Source organism: Poromitra crassiceps, assembly GCF_964638095.1.
Source record: "Poromitra crassiceps genome assembly, contig: HAP1_SCAFFOLD_257, whole genome shotgun sequence".
NCBI classification, from domain to species: domain Eukaryota; kingdom Metazoa; phylum Chordata; class Actinopteri; order Beryciformes; family Melamphaidae; genus Poromitra; species Poromitra crassiceps.
In genome coordinates, this window is record NW_028152140.1 from 103,590 (window position 1) to 125,608 (window position 22,019).

Here is a 22,019-nt window from a genome sequence, read left to right on the forward strand (position 1 = left end):
CTGTATAAAAGTCGCAAGAACGGAATGGCGTGTCATTTTGTTACGCCTTTCGTTCCCCCGGTAGAGGTAGTATCAGCGCAGAATCGACGTCTGTCTAAAAGGCTAATCCGCGGGAAGACGGGAATCTCGGCTCATTCATAAAGAAATGACAGGAGGACTGAGGGAAAACAACCTCCAGATTGAAGTTCTCCGATCAGAAATAAGTTAACCGAAGCATATCTGCAGGCTGTCTCGCCTGTTGTGCGTTCCCTTACGAAAAACAACTAATGTTAGCATTCAGACTGTGCTCCTACTATAGCCCGAGTCACTTGAGCAGGTGTGTGCCTTGCGTTGCCCACTGTGCCTGAGATTTGCTCTGTTCTTCTGAAAGTGACATAACCAGAAGTAGAAACCAAGTGGTCTATAATGACGCCGTCGATAACGTTATTAAAATCAGACTGCAGCTGTTTCACACTTTTTTTCTTCCAGTCAACACGCTTTCAGAACGGACTTAATTAGGCTACTTCACAACATGGGTATATACTTTATAAAAAAAACTGGAACCAAAGGTAAGAAAGCCTTCCGTTACGTGTAGCTTGTAATACATGATGCTGCCTTTGTGATCCATAAAGTCGATCAGACGAATATTGAAAGTTGCTCGTTAAATTCAGGTCGCACTGATTTACCTGTTTATATAAAGGCAAAATAAAATTAAATAAATAGACTCCTCAGACATAATAAGCTTAACGCCCATGGTTCACGCCTAATTTCAATCCGGGAGGGGTGGATGCTATCTAAAGCACACTCCTGTATGGCAGGGCTGCTTGGTTCTGTGTGAAAGTGCAGAGAGGGCCTAATGGCGGATCTTCATCAGTGCCACAGTGATTGATACATTTGAGTTTTGGGTAGTAGAAGGTTTATCTCAGGTCATCATAATACTTATCACTGTTTCTATTTTTATTACAGTTTTATTATAAGCCAGTATCACAGCGACAACAAGCCTTTCCAACTCGGCACTTAAATTACCGTACATAAAAAAAATGTCAAACCAAAATTAACAATCGTGTGTCTTTGGTAGAAATATGCAGAAGAGTAGAGTGCACGCACATCCAAGATTATTTCAACAGGTGCTGGAAAAAATACGCGTATAGAAAAAGAAAAGGAAATCCGCACACTGTTTTTTAAGCTCCCACGGTTAGTTTTTTAATTACAAAAAAGCAACATTTTGACCCTCACGGGTCTTCATCAGGCAGTACAGAGAACAAGCTCTCTGTGCATGGGCATATATATAACCTCACATGGGGTGGTGGTGCCCCAATCAGGTGATGACAGACACCTGTGATCATTACAAAATACATAATTGTTGAAAGAGTAGGTCTTTCCACAAGAATACAACTTTTTTAAAGATAAAATGTCCTTGTGGATTAGCTTATGTGGGGAAAATGTCTAGAGCCCTCCGCACTAGGATTAGCGAGCATTGCAGCAACATCAGATGCGGTGATGAACGTAACCCTGTTGCAGTCCACTTCAAACAAGCAGGACACAGCATCTCCTCACTCCGGTACATGGGGATAGAGAAGGTTGAAAAGCCCCCTAGAGGAGGTGACCACGAACAATGACTTTTACAACGTGTGGCTTTTCACATATATACACTCAACACGTTGGCACCGTATGGCCTCAATGAAGAACTAGACGTCAAGCCATTGCTGTGATGTTTTAACTTTATTATATTCTGTTGTTATATGTATACACCTTGGCCATTGTAGACATGTGCCTGGCTCTTCGGTCATGTGGGTAGCACGTACGACTCTCACCTGGGAGTCCTGGGTTCAAACCCTGCCTGAACCTACCTTGGCCTACCGTACTATACTTTTACATTTCTTTGGTTTCTTATTGGTATAGATAGGGATAATAATATTCACCTGCATGTTTTACTTCTTGTATTTCTTTTGTATCGGGTATTTTAGAATTTGTTTACCTCTGTTATTATATGATCTTTAAAAAAAGTTGTATTCTTGTGGACTCTTTCAACAATTATGTATTTTGTAATGATCACAGGTGTCTGTCGTCACCTGATTGGGGCACCACCACCCCATGTGAGGTTATATATATGCCCATGCACAGAGAGCTTGTTCTCTGTACTGCCTGATGAAGACCCGTTGCTTTTTTGTAATTAAAAAACTCACGTGGGAGCTTAAAAAACAGTGCGGATTTCCTTTTCTTTTTCTTTGGTAGAAAAAACCACATGAAAAGGCAATGCAATTGTTTACATGCCATTACTCCTGCTACAGTGAGTCCAGTCAGATTTTACTAGAAGTGGGTAACACATTCTTCATCAGACTATACTGTATGCTAAGTTGTCTGAAATTTATTTTCAGACATAACCTGAACACAGGCCGATGGCTGACGAAGCTATCAGCAGTGCTAAACAAGAGGACTGCTTTGTGGTGGGAAGCATGGAGCGGCCTCGCCAGGTGCAGGTCTTCCACGAAAGCGGCCAGCTGCAGCACTCCTTCAGAGACGACCACCACCTCAGCACGGTGCTGTCCATCACAGCCTTCCATCCTACAAGGAATGCTTTGCTGGGCGGCAACAACTCAGGACGCCTGCATGTCTTCACCAACTGAGACCAGGACCAAAACGTGCACGAACAACGCCACCATTTATAAATGCCTACATATGTCTATTATGAAGTCCCACAAATTGGATTTGTTTCAGGATAATGTAGACTAGGCTACTAAATCATTGTTTTTAGGGGGCATCCTGTTTCAAATTTGACCAGCAGATGTCCCCAGGTTCACAATTGGTTCAAAGCTTCAGAAAACCTAGTTTCTCCCTTTACTATTTGTCTCACTTTCAGGACTATTTCCAACATCCTGATACTCCAACTGCTCTTTCAAAAATAGACAGCTGTCAATAGCTGCTTGTTTTAGACGTTTTAGCTATCTGCCAGGCTGTTTGCCTTGGGCAACATCGCCATCTTCTGGCTGTTTTGCGTAATGCACCGTATGGCGAAGAATTTAGACTGTTCATTCTTGGAGTCGCAATTGATTGAGTTTTATACTGTTCTCTTAATGGCAGGCCAAACCTTGGAATATTGTCTATATGTTTTTTTTCTTGTTTCTTTTGACTGCTGTTTGCATTTAATACATTAAGCCTTTACTGTACGTCCATCAATTACTGCGACGTGGCCTTTGTAGAAAGCCACCTTACCCAGCGATCTGGCTTGCTTGATTTTCGGCCACAGTTGTTCCCTTGCCTGTCGATCCTCCCAGGTGAAGTCCTGCACGAATGCACAAAAAATAATAAAAAAAAATCCCTGGAGTCATACGCCTTCAACGTGAAGGGCAAGATTAGCGAGGAGGACCAGAGGAAGGTGCGGAGAGGTGCCACCAGGCCATCGCCTGGCTGGATAACAACCAGCTGGCTGATAAAGAACAGTACCAGCACCCGTAGAAAGAGCTGGAGATTGTGTGTTGTACCAGAGAGCAACACCTGCACAGGGCTGCAGAGAGCAGGCGGGAGCCGGCTCACAGTCCCACCGTTGAGGAAGTCGACTAGAGACTTCAGACTATGATAACTACAGTGGCTTCAAACAACTTTACCTCATGACTCCTGTTTGTCACTTTGTGTCCTGACTGTTTATGATGTTTAAGTCTGAATATTTAGACATCTGACATTTGTAAAAAAAAAAAAATGTTGATGCATCGCTGGGCGTTTAAATAGAATTGACTATACAATATATTTTTGTGTGGTCTTTTACAGTTCATCTTTGTGGTTGCAGGTGATGCAGGTATCGCTCTTCCCTTAAGACCATGAGGATAACTGAAGATCAAGTGGCCAAAGTGGTTCAACAACGCATATACTCTGCTGCCTTCCACCCCTGCACTAGCAGTCTGCTCATGGCTGCAGGAGATAAATGGGGGCATGTAGGACTCTGGAACTTGGTGAGTTTCTTTGCTTTGATCATAACCATTTGCTAACACCATCTTTTTAGAATTTGGGAGTTTGGATGTTCTGAATCGTATTCCAGTGACACAAAAAATACATAAATTTGGTTCCTACTTTTGCCAGCCTGTGGATGTCCGCTAAAATGACAAGGAAATGAGTTCCTGAAGTAAAACATCAATGACTGGACACTTAGGGGAAAAGTACAGTGTTACAGTACAACTTGATTGATTTATTATTTACTCTTTAACTCATTGAGTGCCAGCCACTTTTGGAGAACGGACGCTCCCAGTGCCAGAGTTTTCAGAGCGTTTTCAGTGATTTCTCGAGGCCCACAGAATATTGTGTGATATTACTATGTAAACACCGAACACGCAAAAAGAACAAGGAGACTCTATTGTATCATCAGCAAAAAAAAGTTTATTGATACCATTTTCCGTTCTTTAGTTATGAGCCGGAGAAGATAGGTTGTTTTCAGCGTTTTCAGGCATTTCAAATTATAAGCTGAGATATTCAGCCTTTTGTGAAATGCAGCATTTCAAGCACATTCACTGACTCTAGATACGGTAATATTTTCTGATGTAGTGATGTGGTGTAGTTGTGTCCTGCCCTGCGTGCCCCACCCCCCCTCCCCCCCCTCAGCTGAAAACTCCTCCCCACACTAGTAACACACAGCCTCGCACCAAGCGTCTAGGAAGCCTGGGAAGCGCCGCCTCCCAGGCAGCGCAACATGGAGAAGCCACACGCGGACTGCAGTGAAAGGTTTGGCTTTTCAGTGTCGCGCTGCTGCTTTTCTAGCGGCTAATCATGTGGAGAAACTATGCTGACAGACAGACAGAGGCAGAAGGACTCAGTTGTGTGCGCGGATTGACTGTGTTCGCACGCACCGTCAGTTGCAGCCAGAACAATCTACATGGCTCTGGACTGCAGCATGAGCGGGTTCTCTTTCATCAAGGCTATTTCAGGCTGTGTATTCCTGACATTTCTGTAATCTGGAGAGCACTGTCGCCACCTAAGGCTTCTGTAAAATAGGTTATAGACCTCCAATAGCTACTATAGTTGTACAGGAGCTGCGGAAGGCTTTGATCGACGTCCCACCGTCAAAAAACGCATTGGACGTCGAAGGACGTCCGTGGCACTCTACGTCACTATTTAATTGGACGTCGAAGGACGTCCATGGCATTCAATGAGTTAAGGGTGGTGATTACGGTGATGATGGCGTGCTGCTTTTTAAGCCCCACTCTCAGCGTCCAGTGAGCTGCATGATGTTCTCCAGGACTCATCCTAGCCACCTGCTGACCCTCAGCTACGATGGATCTCTACGCTGCATGGATGTAGAGAAGGCCCTCTTTGAAGATGTAAATTTTGTTCCATAAAATGTAGTTTTATTGATCACCCCCCCTTCCCCAGTGGCATCTATCTACGAATTTACTATATATATATATATATATATATATTGTGACAGATCTGGCTCTCAAAATAGGATCAAGCTCGTGTCTAGTCAGTCCACACCTGCCACAACAACACAGAACGTCTTTGCACAGAAATATCAAACAAGAAGTCACAAAGTGAATGGGAGCAGCTCACCTGCTATCAGCATGGGGCGATGACACCTAGACAGCCCGGCTTGTGTGGACAGCTCAGTCGGTAGTGTGGAGCGGGCCATCAGCAGCTCCCGTTCAGTAGATTGGGGACGCTAATTCAAAATAATATCTCACACACACAGTCACACCCATACACGTGGAAACGGAGGGATCAATAGAGCACTGGGGAACAGGAGCGATACATGGCTTCCTGATCAGACTAGCAGACCAACATGGCAGAGAGGGGGGGGGGGGGCCTGCGCACCTGAAATGCCACGGATATAATCTCTAAGCCACTCCCACTTCCTGTTTGATCCTCTGATGCAAAGACGTAAATTGACATATTATAATTAACTCATTGAGTGCCAGCCACTTTTGGAGAACGGACGCTCCCAGTGCCAGAGTTTCAGAGCGTTTTCAGTGATTTCTCGAGGCCCACAGAATATTGTGTGATATTACTATGTAAACACCGAACACGCACAAAGAACAAGGAGACTCTATTGTATCATCAGCAAAAAAAAGTTTATTGATACCATTTTCCGTTCTTTAGTTATGAGCCGGAGAAGATAGGTTGTTTTCAGCGTTTTCAGGCGTTTCAAATTAGAAGCTGAGTTATTCAGCCTTTTGTGAAATGAAGCATTTCAAGCACATTCACTGACTCTAGCTAATATTTTCTGATGTAGTGACGTGGTGTAGTTGTGTGGTGCCCTGCGTGCCCCACCCCCCTCTCCCCCCCCCTCAGCTGCAAACTCCTCCCCACACTAACACACAGCCTCACGCACCCAGCGTCTATTTTCGGAGTGCTCCGTTTTTGTGCGCCGGCTCCCAGCGCGACACGGAAAAGCCAAACCGGACTGCTGAGAATTGTTTGGCTTTTCAGTGTCGGGTGCTGCTTTTCTGGCGGCTAATCGTGTGGAGAAACTATGCAGACAGACAGACAGAGGCAGAGGGGCTCAGTTGTGGGAGCGGATTGACTGCTGTTCGCAGCCAACGTCAGCTGCAGCCAGAGCAATCTATATGGCTCCGCCTGCAGCATGAGCGGTTTCACTTTCATCACGGGGCTTTTTCCTACTGTTTTCCTGACCTTTCTCTAATCTGGAGAGCACTGTCGCCACCTAATGAGTCCGTAAAATAGGTTATACACATCCAATAGCTACAATATTTGTACAGGAGATGCAGGAGGCTTTGATCCACGTCCCACCGTCAAAAAACGCATTTGACGTCGATCGACGTCATTGGCACTCAATGAGTTAAACAAGGGGGTCCCTGACAATCACATGTCAATCACATATCACTCTGTAACAATATATATATACTGTATATATAATGATAATAATAATCATAATTTCAGCCAGTAAGTACAGTTTGAACCAATACCTTTTAACTTGAAGAGCGCGGTGTTATTATTATTTTATTTTTGGGGGGGGCGGGGGTAATGAATTTACATTTTGGGCTCATGATCATTATGAACCCCCCCCCCCCCCTATATATATTATAATAAGATACAGGCCCCCAGGGCAGAAATACAGTATGGAGAAAAGGGTAGGATTCTAAATGGGTGTTAAACACCTGTGACATCACTTGTTGCTGGACATTCTGCTGGGGCTGACATCACAGGTGTACAGTTCCATTTCAGGAACAGTTTTTACACAAACAAGTCTTGATGCAGCTATGTGTAATTAAAGGAAGGCTTTGCCGATTTTCAACCCACTTTGCATCAGTTTACAATCTCCGTAATATAAGCAGATGGACAGTGTTTACCTTCTCTATATATTCTCTATATATTTTCTGCATTGAGAAATCCTCCCCCGCCTGCTGGCATGGGTCATTAACGCTTGTTAAGGTTTTCAATTCGATTCTCCCTGGATGTGTGCATATAGAAAAAATAAACAATCTGTAGTTGGAACAGCCGCCCTCAAGCACAACATCTGTTAATTTTGCTGAAATATTCTGGACTTACTCATTACTGCTTTGCAACAAACTTATAAATCAGTGGAGATGTTTAAAAAAACATTCCATGTCCTCATTAAGTTGATGTAAAATCGTGCATGAATTGTAAACCCACTCCAGTTTTAAGATATTCCTACTTCACCAGCTGATCTGAATCATTTTCTACTTCCTACCAGGTGTATTCTATTGAAGATGGCCTGAAAACCTTTGACTTCCTGTCACATGACTGTATGACACTAGTTGTCGGGCAATTTGGTGGAGATGTTGCCATTGTGGATAGGCGCACCCCAGGGTAACATACTGCCATCTTCTTCAACTGTTGTATTAATGATTTAAAAAATGCAGCACTTCTCTATTCTTTACCATCTCTCTTCATCATGTTGAATGTCAGTAAGCATGAAGAGTGCTAACCGCCTGCTCTCTTTTTTTATTAATCATAAACAACATTGTCAGAAACATGCATAATGTTTTCCAGACTGGTACAAAGCTGCTTCTAATCTCTTAATGTTTTTAATTTCTCTGCAGCAACTCCCATGAGTCCCTCCACACCCTCTACACCCTCAACCCCAAGAGCCTTCACTGTGTTAGCGTCCATCCACTAAACAAGCAGTACTTTGCAGTGGCCGAGAGCAGGTATGACTCATATCTTTGATTAATTTATATTTTCTCCAGAGCAGTAATCACTTTGATCATTTGTTTTCTAAAGTTGTTAAATTGGATTGCCTGCTTGTAGTCAGTTCAGCTGTAGTCTGTCCAGTCTATAAATAGTCCAAACTAATTTTCCTTCTTCTCTGCAGGCTTGTGAGTATTTACGATAGCCGCTGTCTGAAGAAGACCGAGAGCCAGGCGGTCTGCCAGCTGCACGGCCACTCTTTAAGCATAACCAGTGCTTATTTCTCCCCTAGTACAGGGAACAGAGTGCTCAGCTCCTGTATGGACAACACGATTAGGTGGGGCTGACACAGCTTAAAGCACTTGCACTGCACTACTTGTTTTGGAATTACATCTCTAAATTGAATGTGCATTTTCTTTTCTTTTTCCATAGGATATATGACACCTCAGCAATGACCACCACAGCTCCTTTGCTGACTTCCATCGGGTACATCCACTCACTTGAACATAGCCTCTCAGTGTGGGAAAGTCATTATGTTACAGATGTCCCGGCACACACGGTTTAAGAAAAAATATCTTATTATACAAGCAAGGTGATGAACGTTTCGCCTAGAAGGCTTCTAGGCGAAACGTTCATCACCTTGCTTGCCCACAATAAATAAGATATTTTTTCTTAAACCGCGTGTGCCGGGACATCTGTCACCTACTAGTATCCTCCGACCCAGGCACCTGTATACTTTTTATATATCTTTATGGGAGTCGTGCTTGCTAACTGTTTTTCCAAAGTCATTATGTTACCTGATCAGGGGAGGGGAAATCAGGAAAGCTGTCTCAATCTATAGCCCCTTTAACACAGACTGTGAAAGCCGCGTTCGTTGCAGCGTTATGTCTCGCCTCCTGCAGTGTTTCCCCTAGAAAGATTTTCAGGCCTGGAGGGATTTCGAAATGTACCTCGACCGCAACGGTGGGGCCCCTCGCTGGTGACGCTAAACTTTTAGCTAACCTGTTCGCATCTATGTTCGCAATGGCATCCCAAGTATCATCATACTATTATGGGATGCGATGCGAACATTTGTATTATGGGATGAGCGTTTCGCAGGCAACGACACGTTTACATGTTTTGGAACAGCGCCGCACGCTGGCACAATGCTCCTAAAAGCAAAATGCTGATTGTTTTGAATGATTTGGCATCTTCTATTACTGTCAACACCATTATTGCTATATTGTAATTGTAATAATATGCCATAAAGGTATATTTAAATTTTGGGGAGAGCAGAAAAACAAAAAAACAAATTGCAATTATTTTACTGGCCTGGCGGGGGCGCCGCCTGTAGAATGATGCCTCCTGTATAAAAGTCGCAAGAACGGAATGGCGTGTCATTTTGTTACGCCTTTCGTTCCCCCGGTAGAGGTAGTATCAGCGCAGAATCGACGTCTGTCTAAAAGGCTAAGCCGCGGGAAGACGGCAATCTCGGCTCATTCATAAAGAAATGACAGGAGGACTGAGGGAAAACAACCTCCAGATTGAAGTTCTCCGATCAGAAATAAGTTAACCGAAGCATATCTGCAGGCTGTCTCGCCTGTTGTGCGTTCCCTTACGAAAAACAACTAATGTTAGCATTCAGACTGTGCTCCTACTATAGCCCGAGTCACTTGAGCAGGTGTGTGCCTTGCGTTGCCCACTGTGCCTGAGATTCGCTCTGTTCTTCTGAAAGTGACATAACCAGAAGTAGAAACCAAGTGGTCTATAATGACGCCGTCGATAACGTTATTAAAATCAGACTGCAGCTGTTTCACACTTTTTTTCTTCCAGTCAACACGCTTTCAGAACGGACTTAATTAGGCTACTTCACAACATGGGTATATGCTTTATAAAAAAACTGGAACCAAAGGTAAGAAAGCCTTCCGTTACGTGTAGCTTGTAATACATGATGCTGCCTTTGTGATCCATAAAGTCGATCAGACGAATATTGAAAGTTGCTCGTTAAATTCAGGTCGCACTGATTTACCTGTTTATATAAAGGCAAAATAAAATTAAATAAATAGACTCCTCAGACATAATAAGCTTAACGCCCATGGTTCACGCCTAATTTCAATCCGGGAGGGGTGGATGCTATCTAAAGCACACTCCTGTATGGCAGGGCTGCTTGGTTCTGTGTGAAAGTGCAGAGAGGGCCTAATGGCGGATCTTCATCAGTGCCACAGTGATTGATACATTTGAGTTTTGGGTAGTAGAAGGTTTATCTCAGGTCATCATAATACTTATCACTGTTTCTATTTTTATTACAGTTTTATTATAAGCCAGTATCACAGCGACAACAAGCCTTTCCAACTCGGCACTTAAATTACCGTACATAAAAAAAATGTCAAACCAAAATTAACAATTGTGTGTCTTTGGTAGAAATATGCAGAAGAGTAGAGTGCACGCACATCCAAGATTATTTCAACAGGTGCTGGAAAAAATACGCGTATAGAAAAAGAAAAGGAAATCCGCACACTGTTTTTTAAGCTCCCACGGTTAGTTTTTTAATTACAAAAAAGCAACATTTTGACCCTCACGGGTCTTCATCAGGCAGTACAGAGAACAAGCTCTCTGTGCATGGGCATATATATAACCTCACATGGGGTGGTGGTGCCCCAATCAGGTGATGACAGACACCTGTGATCATTACAAAATACATAATTGTTGAAAGAGTAGGTCTTTCCACAAGAATACAACTTTTTTAAAGATAAAATGTCCTTGTGGATTAGCTTATGTGGGGAAAATGTCTAGAGCCCTCCGCACTAGGATTAGCGAGCATTGCAGCAACATCAGATGCGGTGATGAACGTAACCCTGTTGCAGTCCACTTCAAACAAGCAGGACACAGCATCTCCTCACTCCGGTACATGGGGATAGAGAAGGTTGAAAAGCCCCCTAGAGGAGGTGACCACGAACAATGACTTTTACAACGTGTGGCTTTTCACATATATACACTCAACACGTTGGCACCGTATGGCCTCAATGAAGAACTAGACGTCAAGCCATTGCTGTGATGTTTTAACTTTATTATATTCTGTTGTTATATGTATACACCTTGGCCATTGTAGACATGTGCCTGGCTCTTCGGTCATGTGGGTAGCACGTACGACTCTCACCTGGGAGTCCTGGGTTCAAACCCTGCCTGAACCTACCTTGGCCTACCGTACTATACTTTTACATTTCTTTGGTTTCTTATTGGTATAGATAGGGATAATAATATTCACCTGCATGTTTTACTTCTTGTATTTCTTTTGTATCGGGTATTTTAGAATTTGTTTACCTCTGTTATTATATGATCTTTAAAAAAAGTTGTATTCTTGTGGACTCTTTCAACAATTATGTATTTTGTAATGATCACAGGTGTCTGTCGTCACCTGATTGGGGCACCACCACCCCATGTGAGGTTATATATATGCCCATGCACAGAGAGCTTGTTCTCTGTACTGCCTGATGAAGACCCGTTGCTTTTTTGTAATTAAAAAACTCACGTGGGAGCTTAAAAAACAGTGCGGATTTCCTTTTCTTTTTCTTTGGTAGAAAAAACCACATGAAAAGGCAATGCAATTGTTTACATGCCATTACTCCTGCTACAGTGAGTCCAGTCAGATTTTACTAGAAGTGGGTAACACATTCTTCATCAGACTATACTGTATGCTAAGTTGTCTGAAATTTATTTTCAGACATAACCTGAACACAGGCCGATGGCTGACGAAGCTATCAGCAGTGTGGGACCCTAAACAAGAGGACTGCTTTGTGGTGGGAAGCATGGAGCGGCCTCGCCAGGTGCAGGTCTTCCACGAAAGCGGCCAGCTGCAGCACTCCTTCAGAGACGACCACCACCTCAGCACGGTGCTGTCCATCACAGCCTTCCATCCTACAAGGAATGCTTTGCTGGGCGGCAACAACTCAGGACGCCTGCATGTCTTCACCAACTGAGACCAGGACCAAAACGTGCACGAACAACGCCACCATTTATAAATGCCTACATATGTCTATTATGAAGTCCCACAAATTGGATTTGTTTCAGGATAATGTAGACTAGGCTACTAAATCATTGTTTTTAGGGGGCATCCTGTTTCAAATTTGACCAGCAGATGTCCCCAGGTTCACAATTGGTTCAAAGCTTCAGAAAACCTAGTTTCTCCCTTTACTATTTGTCTCACTTTCAGGACTATTTCCAACATCCTGATACTCCAACTGCTCTTTCAAAAATAGACAGCTGTCAATAGCTGCTTGTTTTAGACGTTTTAGCTATCTGCCAGGCTGTTTGCCTTGGGCAACATCGCCATCTTCTGGCTGTTTTGCGTAATGCACCGTATGGCGAAGAATTTAGACTGTTCATTCTTGGAGTCGCAATTGATTGAGTTTTATACTGTTCTCTTAATGGCAGGCCAAACCTTGGAATATTGTCTATATGTTTTTTTTCTTGTTTCTTTTGACTGCTGTTTGCATTTAATACATTAAGCCTTTACTGTACGTCCATCAATTACTGCGACGTGGCCTTTGTAGAAAGCCACCTTACCCAGCGATCTGGCTTGCTTGATTTTCGGCCACAGTTGTTCCCTTGCCTGTCGATCCTCCCAGGTGAAGTCCTGCACGAATGCACAAAAAATAATAAAAAAAAATCCCTGGAGTCATACGCCTTCAACGTGAAGGGCAAGATTAGCGAGGAGGACCAGAGGAAGGTGCGGAGAGGTGCCACCAGGCCATCGCCTGGCTGGATAACAACCAGCTGGCTGATAAAGAACAGTACCAGCACCCGTAGAAAGAGCTGGAGATTGTGTGTTGTACCAGAGAGCAACACCTGCACAGGGCTGCAGAGAGCAGGCGGGAGCCGGCTCACAGTCCCACCGTTGAGGAAGTCGACTAGAGACTTCAGACTATGATAACTACAGTGGCTTCAAACAACTTTACCTCATGACTCCTGTTTGTCACTTTGTGTCCTGACTGTTTATGATGTTTAAGTCTGAATATTTAGACATCTGACATTTGTAAAAAAAAAAAAATGTTGATGCATCGCTGGGCGTTTAAATAGAATTGACTATACAATATATTTTTGTGTGGTCTTTTACAGTTCATCTTTGTGGTTGCAGGTGATGCAGGTATCGCTCTTCCCTTAAGACCATGAGGATAACTGAAGATCAAGTGGCCAAAGTGGTTCAACAACGCATATACTCTGCTGCCTTCCACCCCTGCACTAGCAGTCTGCTCATGGCTGCAGGAGATAAATGGGGGCATGTAGGACTCTGGAACTTGGTGAGTTTCTTTGCTTTGATCATAACCATTTGCTAACACCATCTTTTTAGAATTTGGGAGTTTGGATGTTCTGAATCGTATTCCAGTGACACAAAAAATACATAAATTTGGTTCCTACTTTTGCCAGCCTGTGGATGTCCGCTAAAATGACAAGGAAATGAGTTCCTGAAGTAAAACATCAATGACTGGACACTTAGGGGAAAAGTACAGTGTTACAGTACAACTTGATTGATTTATTATTTACTCTTTAACTCATTGAGTGCCAGCCACTTTTGGAGAACGGACGCTCCCAGTGCCAGAGTTTTCAGAGCGTTTTCAGTGATTTCTCGAGGCCCACAGAATATTGTGTGATATTACTATGTAAACACCGAACACGCAAAAAGAACAAGGAGACTCTATTGTATCATCAGCAAAAAAAAGTTTATTGATACCATTTTCCGTTCTTTAGTTATGAGCCGGAGAAGATAGGTTGTTTTCAGCGTTTTCAGGCATTTCAAATTATAAGCTGAGATATTCAGCCTTTTGTGAAATGCAGCATTTCAAGCACATTCACTGACTCTAGATACGGTAATATTTTCTGATGTAGTGATGTGGTGTAGTTGTGTCCTGCCCTGCGTGCCCCACCCCCCCTCCCCCCCTCCCCCCCCTCAGCTGAAAACTCCTCCCCACACTAGTAACACACAGCCTCGCACCAAGCGTCTAGGAAGCCTGGGAAGCGCCGCCTCCCAGGCAGCGCAACATGGAGAAGCCACACGCGGACTGCAGTGAAAGGTTTGGCTTTTCAGTGTCGCGCTGCTGCTTTTCTAGCGGCTAATCATGTGGAGAAACTATGCTGACAGACAGACAGAGGCAGAAGGACTCAGTTGTGTGCGCGGATTGACTGTGTTCGCACGCACCGTCAGTTGCAGCCAGAACAATCTACATGGCTCTGGACTGCAGCATGAGCGGGTTCTCTTTCATCAAGGCTATTTCAGGCTGTGTATTCCTGACATTTCTGTAATCTGGAGAGCACTGTCGCCACCTAAGGCTTCTGTAAAATAGGTTATAGACCTCCAATAGCTACTATAGTTGTACAGGAGCTGCGGAAGGCTTTGATCGACGTCCCACCGTCAAAAAACGCATTGGACGTCGAAGGACGTCCGTGGCACTCTACGTCACTATTTAATTGGACGTCGAAGGACGTCCATGGCATTCAATGAGTTAAGGGTGGTGATTACGGTGATGATGGCGTGCTGCTTTTTGAGCCCCACTCTCAGCGTCCAGTGAGCTGCATGATGTTCTCCAGGACTCATCCTAGCCACCTGCTGACCCTCAGCTACGATGGATCTCTACGCTGCATGGATGTAGAGAAGGCCCTCTTTGAAGATGTAAATTTTGTTCCATAAAATGTAGTTTTATTGATCACCCCCCCTTCCCCAGTGGCATCTATCTACGAATTTACTATATATATATATATATATATATATTGTGACAGATCTGGCTCTCAAAATAGGATCAAGCTCGTGTCTAGTCAGTCCACACCTGCCACAACAACACAGAACGTCTTTGCACAGAAATATCAAACAAGAAGTCACAAAGTGAATGGGAGCAGCTCACCTGCTATCAGCATGGGGCGATGACACCTAGACAGCCCGGCTTGTGTGGACAGCTCAGTCGGTAGTGTGGAGCGGGCCATCAGCAGCTCCCGTTCAGTAGATTGGGGACGCTAATTCAAAATAATATCTCACACACACAGTCACACCCATACACGTGGAAACGGAGGGATCAATAGAGCACTGGGGAACAGGAGCGATACATGGCTTCCTGATCAGACTAGCAGACCAACATGGCAGAGAGGGGGGGGGGGGGGCCTGCGCACCTGAAATGCCACGGATATAATCTCTAAGCCACTCCCACTTCCTGTTTGATCCTCTGATGCAAAGACGTAAATTGACATATTATAATTAACTCATTGAGTGCCAGCCACTTTTGGAGAACGGACGCTCCCAGTGCCAGAGTTTCAGAGCGTTTTCAGTGATTTCTCGAGGCCCACAGAATATTGTGTGATATTACTATGTAAACACCGAACACGCACAAAGAACAAGGAGACTCTATTGTATCATCAGCAAAAAAAAGTTTATTGATACCATTTTCCGTTCTTTAGTTATGAGCCGGAGAAGATAGGTTGTTTTCAGCGTTTTCAGGCGTTTCAAATTAGAAGCTGAGTTATTCAGCCTTTTGTGAAATGAAGCATTTCAAGCACATTCACTGACTCTAGCTAATATTTTCTGATGTAGTGACGTGGTGTAGTTGTGTGGTGCCCTGCGTGCCCCACCCCCCTCTCCCCCCCCCTCAGCTGCAAACTCCTCCCCACACTAACACACAGCCTCACGCACCCAGCGTCTATTTTCGGAGTGCTCCGTTTTTGTGCGCCGGCTCCCAGCGCGACACGGAAAAGCCAAACCGGACTGCTGAGAATTGTTTGGCTTTTCAGTGTCGGGTGCTGCTTTTCTGGCGGCTAATCGTGTGGAGAAACTATGCAGACAGACAGACAGAGGCAGAGGGGCTCAGTTGTGGGAGCGGATTGACTGCTGTTCGCAGCCAACGTCAGCTGCAGCCAGAGCAATCTATATGGCTCCGCCTGCAGCATGAGCGGTTTCACTTTCATCACGGGGCTTTTTCCTACTGTTTTCCTGACCTTTCTCTAATCTGGAGAGCACTGTCGCCACCTAATGAGTCCGTAAAATAGGTTATACACATCCAATAGCTACAATATTTGTACAGGAGATGCAGGAGGCTTTGATCCACGTCCCACCGTCAAAAAACGCATTTGACGTCGATCGACGTCATTGGCACTCAATGAGTTAAACAAGGGGGTCCCTGACAATCACATGTCAATCACATATCACTCTGTAACAATATATATATACTGTATATATAATGATAATAATAATCATAATTTCAGCCAGTAAGTACAGTTTGAACCAATACCTTTTAACTTGAAGAGCGCGGTGTTATTATTATTTTATTTTTGGGGGGGGCGGGGGTAATGAATTTACATTTTGGGCTCATGATCATTATGAACCCCCCCCCCCCTATATATATTATAATAAGATACAGGCCCCCAGGGCAGAAATACAGTATGGAGAAAAGGGTAGGATTCTAAATGGGTGTTAAACACCTGTGACATCACTTGTTGCTGGACATTCTGCTGGGGCTGACATCACAGGTGTACAGTTCCATTTCAGGAACAGTTTTTACACAAACAAGTCTTGATGCAGCTATGTGTAATTAAAGGAAGGCTTTGCCGATTTTCAACCCACTTTGCATCAGTTTACAATCTCCGTAATATAAGCAGATGGACAGTGTTTACCTTCTCTATATATTCTCTATATATTTTCTGCATTGAGAAATCCTCCCCCGCCTGCTGGCATGGGTCATTAACGCTTGTTAAGGTTTTCAATTTGATTCTCCCTGGATGTGTGCATATAGAAAAAATAAACAATCTGTAGTTGGAACAGCCGCCCTCAAGCACAACATCTGTTAATTTTGCTGAAATATTCTGGACTTACTCATTACTGCTTTGCAACAAACTTATAAATCAGTGGAGATGTTTAAAAAAACATTCCATGTCCTCATTAAGTTGATGTAAAATCGTGCATGAATTGTAAACCCACTCCAGTTTTAAGATATTCCTACTTCACCAGCTGATCTGAATCATTTTCTACTTCCTACCAGGTGTATTCTATTGAAGATGGCCTGAAAACCTTTGACTTCCTGTCACATGACTGTATGACACTAGTTGTCGGGCAATTTGGTGGAGATGTTGCCATTGTGGATAGGCGCACCCCAGGGTAACATACTGCCATCTTCTTCAACTGTTGTATTAATGATTTAAAAAATGCAGCACTTCTCTATTCTTTACCATCTCTCTTCATCATGTTGAATGTCAGTAAGCATGAAGAGTGCTAACCGCCTGCTCTCTTTTTTTATTAATCATAAACAACATTGTCAGAAACATGCATAATGTTTTCCAGACTGGTACAAAGCTGCTTCTAATCTCTTAATGTTTTTAATTTCTCTGCAGCAACTCCCATGAGTCCCTCCACACCCTCTACACCCTCAACCCCAAGAGCCTTCACTGTGTTAGCGTCCATCCACTAAACAAGCAGTACTTTGCAGTGGCCGAGAGCAGGTATGACTCATATCTTTGATTAATTTATATTTTCTCCAGAGCAGTAATCACTTTGATCATTTGTTTTCTAAAGTTGTTAAATTGGATTGCCTGCTTGTAGTCAGTTCAGCTGTAGTCTGTCCAGTCTATAAATAGTCCAAACTAATTTTCCTTCTTCTCTGCAGGCTTGTGAGTATTTACGATAGCCGCTGTCTGAAGAAGACCGAGAGCCAGGCGGTCTGCCAGCTGCACGGCCACTCTTTAAGCATAACCAGTGCTTATTTCTCCCCTAGTACAGGGAACAGAGTGCTCAGCTCCTGTATGGACAACACGATTAGGTGGGGCTGACACAGCTTAAAGCACTTGCACTGCACTACTTGTTTTGGAATTACATCTCTAAATTGAATGTGCATTTTCTTTTCTTTTTCCATAGGATATATGACACCTCAGCAATGACCACCACAGCTCCTTTGCTGACTTCCATCGGGTACATCCACTCACTTGAACATAGCCTCTCAGTGTGGGAAAGTCATTATGTTACAGATGTCCCGGCACACACGGTTTAAGAAAAAATATCTTATTATACAAGCAAGGTGATGAACGTTTCGCCTAGAAGGCTTCTAGGCGAAACGTTCATCACCTTGCTTGCCCACAATAAATAAGATATTTTTTCTTAAACCGCGTGTGCCGGGACATCTGTCACCTACTAGTATCCTCCGACCCAGGCACCTGTATACTTTTTATATATCTTTATGGGAGTCGTGCTTGCTAACTGTTTTTCCAAAGTCATTATGTTACCTGATCAGGGGAGGGGAAATCAGGAAAGCTGTCTCAATCTATAGCCCCTTTAACACAGACTGTGAAAGCCGCGTTCGTTGCAGCGTTATGTCTCGCCTCCTGCAGTGTTTCCCCTAAAAAGATTTTCAGGCCTGGAGGGATTTCGAAATGTACCTCGACCGCAACGGTGGGGCCCCTCGCTGGTGACGCTAAACTTTTAGCTAACCTGTTCGCATCTATGTTCGCAATGGCATCCCAAGTATCATCATACTATTATGGGATGCGATGCGAACATTTGTATTATGGGATGAGCGTTTCGCAGGCAACGACACGTTTACATGTTTTGGAACAGCGCCGCACGCTGGCACAATGCTCCTAAAAGCAAAATGCTGATTGTTTTGAATGATTTGGCATCTTCTATTACTGTCAACACCATTATTGCTATATTGTAATTGTAATAATATGCCATAAAGGTATATTTAAATTTTGGGGAGAGCAGAAAAACAAAAAAACAAATTGCAATTATTTTACTGGCCTGGCGGGGGCGCCGCCTGTAGAATGATGCCTCCTGTATAAAAGTCGCAAGAACGGAATGGCGTGTCATTTTGTTACGCCTTTCGTTCCCCCGGTAGAGGTAGTATCAGCGCAGAATCGACGTCTGTCTAAAAGGCTAAGCCGCGGGAAGACGGCAATCTCGGCTCATTCATAAAGAAATGACAGGAGGACTGAGGGAAAACAACCTCCAGATTGAAGTTCTCCGATCAGAAATAAGTTAACCGAAGCATATCTGCAGGCTGTCTCGCCTGTTGTGCGTTCCCTTACGAAAAACAACTAATGTTAGCATTCAGACTGTGCTCCTACTATAGCCCGAGTCACTTGAGCAGGTGTGTGCCTTGCGTTGCCCACTGTGCCTGAGATTCGCTCTGTTCTTCTGAAAGTGACATAACCAGAAGTAGAAACCAAGTGGTCTATAATGACGCCGTCGATAACGTTATTAAAATCAGACTGCAGCTGTTTCACACTTTTTTTCTTCCAGTCAACACGCTTTCAGAACGGACTTAATTAGGCTACTTCACAACATGGGTATATGCTTTATAAAAAAACTGGAACCAAAGGTAAGAAAGCCTTCCGTTACGTGTAGCTTGTAATACATGATGCTGCCTTTGTGATCCATAAAGTCGATCAGACGAATATTGAAAGTTGCTCGTTAAATTCAGGTCGCACTGATTTACCTGTTTATATAAAGGCAAAATAAAATTAAATAAATAGACTCCTCAGACATAATAAGCTTAACGCCCATGGTTCACGCCTAATTTCAATCCGGGAGGGGTGGATGCTATCTAAAGCACACTCCTGTATGGCAGGGCTGCTTGGTTCTGTGTGAAAGTGCAGAGAGGGCCTAATGGCGGATCTTCATCAGTGCCACAGTGATTGATACATTTGAGTTTTGGGTAGTAGAAGGTTTATCTCAGGTCATCATAATACTTATCACTGTTTCTATTTTTATTACAGTTTTATTATAAGCCAGTATCACAGCGACAACAAGCCTTTCCAACTCGGCACTTAAATTACCGTACATAAAAAAAATGTCAAACCAAAATTAACAATTGTGTGTCTTTGGTAGAAATATGCAGAAGAGTAGAGTGCACGCACATCCAAGATTATTTCAACAGGTGCTGGAAAAAATACGCGTATAGAAAAAGAAAAGGAAATCCGCACACTGTTTTTTAAGCTCCCACGGTTAGTTTTTTAATTACAAAAAAGCAACATTTTGACCCTCACGGGTCTTCATCAGGCAGTACAGAGAACAAGCTCTCTGTGCATGGGCATATATATAACCTCACATGGGGTGGTGGTGCCCCAATCAGGTGATGACAGACACCTGTGATCATTACAAAATACATAATTGTTGAAAGAGTAGGTCTTTCCACAAGAATACAACTTTTTTAAAGATAAAATGTCCTTGTGGATTAGCTTATGTGGGGAAAATGTCTAGAGCCCTCCGCACTAGGATTAGCGAGCATTGCAGCAACATCAGATGCGGTGATGAACGTAACCCTGTTGCAGTCCACTTCAAACAAGCAGGACACAGCATCTCCTCACTCCGGTACATGGGGATAGAGAAGGTTGAAAAGCCCCCTAGAGGAGGTGACCACGAACAATGACTTTTACAACGTGTGGCTTTTCACATATATACACTCAACACGTTGGCACCGTATGGCCTCAATGAAGAACTAGACGTCAAGCCATTGCTGTGATGTTTTAACTTTATTATATTCTGTTGTTATATGTATACACCTTGGCCATTGTAGACATGTGCCTGGCTCTTCGGTCATGTGGGTAGCACGTACGACTCTCACCTGGGAGTCCTGGGTTCAAACCCTGCCTGAACCTACCTTGGCCTACCGTACTATACTTTTACATTTCTTTGGTTTCTTATTGGTATAGATAGGGATAATAATATTCACCTGCATGTTTTACTTCTTGTATTTCTTTTGTATCGGGTATTTTAGAATTTGTTTACCTCTGTTATTATATGATCTTTAAAAAAAGTTGTATTCTTGTGGACTCTTTCAACAATTATGTATTTTGTAATGATCACAGGTGTCTGTCGTCACCTGATTGGGGCACCACCACCCCATGTGAGGTTATATATATGCCCATGCACAGAGAGCTTGTTCTCTGTACTGCCTGATGAAGACCCGTTGCTTTTTTGTAATTAAAAAACTCACGTGGGAGCTTAAAAAACAGTGCGGATTTCCTTTTCTTTTTCTTTGGTAGAAAAAACCACATGAAAAGGCAATGCAATTGTTTACATGCCATTACTCCTGCTACAGTGAGTCCAGTCAGATTTTACTAGAAGTGGGTAACACATTCTTCATCAGACTATACTGTATGCTAAGTTGTCTGAAATTTATTTTCAGACATAACCTGAACACAGGCCGATGGCTGACGAAGCTATCAGCAGTGTGGGACCCTAAACAAGAGGACTGCTTTGTGGTGGGAAGCATGGAGCGGCCTCGCCAGGTGCAGGTCTTCCACGAAAGCGGCCAGCTGCAGCACTCCTTCAGAGACGACCACCACCTCAGCACGGTGCTGTCCATCACAGCCTTCCATCCTACAAGGAATGCTTTGCTGGGCGGCAACAACTCAGGACGCCTGCATGTCTTCACCAACTGAGACCAGGACCAAAACGTGCACGAACAACGCCACCATTTATAAATGCCTACATATGTCTATTATGAAGTCCCACAAATTGGATTTGTTTCAGGATAATGTAGACTAGGCTACTAAATCATTGTTTTTAGGGGGCATCCTGTTTCAAATTTGACCAGCAGATGTCCCCAGGTTCACAATTGGTTCAAAGCTTCAGAAAACCTAGTTTCTCCCTTTACTATTTGTCTCACTTTCAGGACTATTTCCAACATCCTGATACTCCAACTGCTCTTTCAAAAATAGACAGCTGTCAATAGCTGCTTGTTTTAGACGTTTTAGCTATCTGCCAGGCTGTTTGCCTTGGGCAACATCGCCATCTTCTGGCTGTTTTGCGTAATGCACCGTATGGCGAAGAATTTAGACTGTTCATTCTTGGAGTCGCAATTGATTGAGTTTTATACTGTTCTCTTAATGGCAGGCCAAACCTTGGAATATTGTCTATATGTTTTTTTTCTTGTTTCTTTTGACTGCTGTTTGCATTTAATACATTAAGCCTTTACTGTACGTCCATCAATTACTGCGAC

At 43.5% G+C, this 22,019-nt stretch overlaps 2 protein-coding genes across 2 annotated transcripts; both read left to right on the forward strand.

Moving 5' to 3' along the window:
* Window positions 1-3,704: 3,704 nt before the first annotated feature.
* On the forward strand, window positions 3,705-12,029 carry LOC310770899 (WD repeat-containing protein 76-like; the record flags this gene model as incomplete). The annotated part of the gene is made up of 7 exons (XM_083663597.1): window positions 3,705-3,926; window positions 5,124-5,285; window positions 7,637-7,752; window positions 7,986-8,093; window positions 8,258-8,410; window positions 8,506-8,559; window positions 11,774-12,029. The coding sequence occupies exons 1-7, from the start codon at window positions 3,795-3,797 to the stop codon at window positions 12,027-12,029; spliced, it is 981 nt and encodes a 326-aa protein (XP_083519723.1). The 5' UTR covers window positions 3,705-3,794.
* A 1,098-nt stretch (window positions 12,030-13,127) lies between these two features.
* On the forward strand, window positions 13,128-21,459 carry LOC310770900 (WD repeat-containing protein 76-like; the record flags this gene model as incomplete). The annotated part of the gene is made up of 7 exons (XM_083663598.1): window positions 13,128-13,349; window positions 14,555-14,716; window positions 17,067-17,182; window positions 17,416-17,523; window positions 17,688-17,840; window positions 17,936-17,989; window positions 21,204-21,459. The coding sequence occupies exons 1-7, from the start codon at window positions 13,218-13,220 to the stop codon at window positions 21,457-21,459; spliced, it is 981 nt and encodes a 326-aa protein (XP_083519724.1). The 5' UTR covers window positions 13,128-13,217.
* Between the last annotated feature and the right edge of the window lie 560 nt (window positions 21,460-22,019).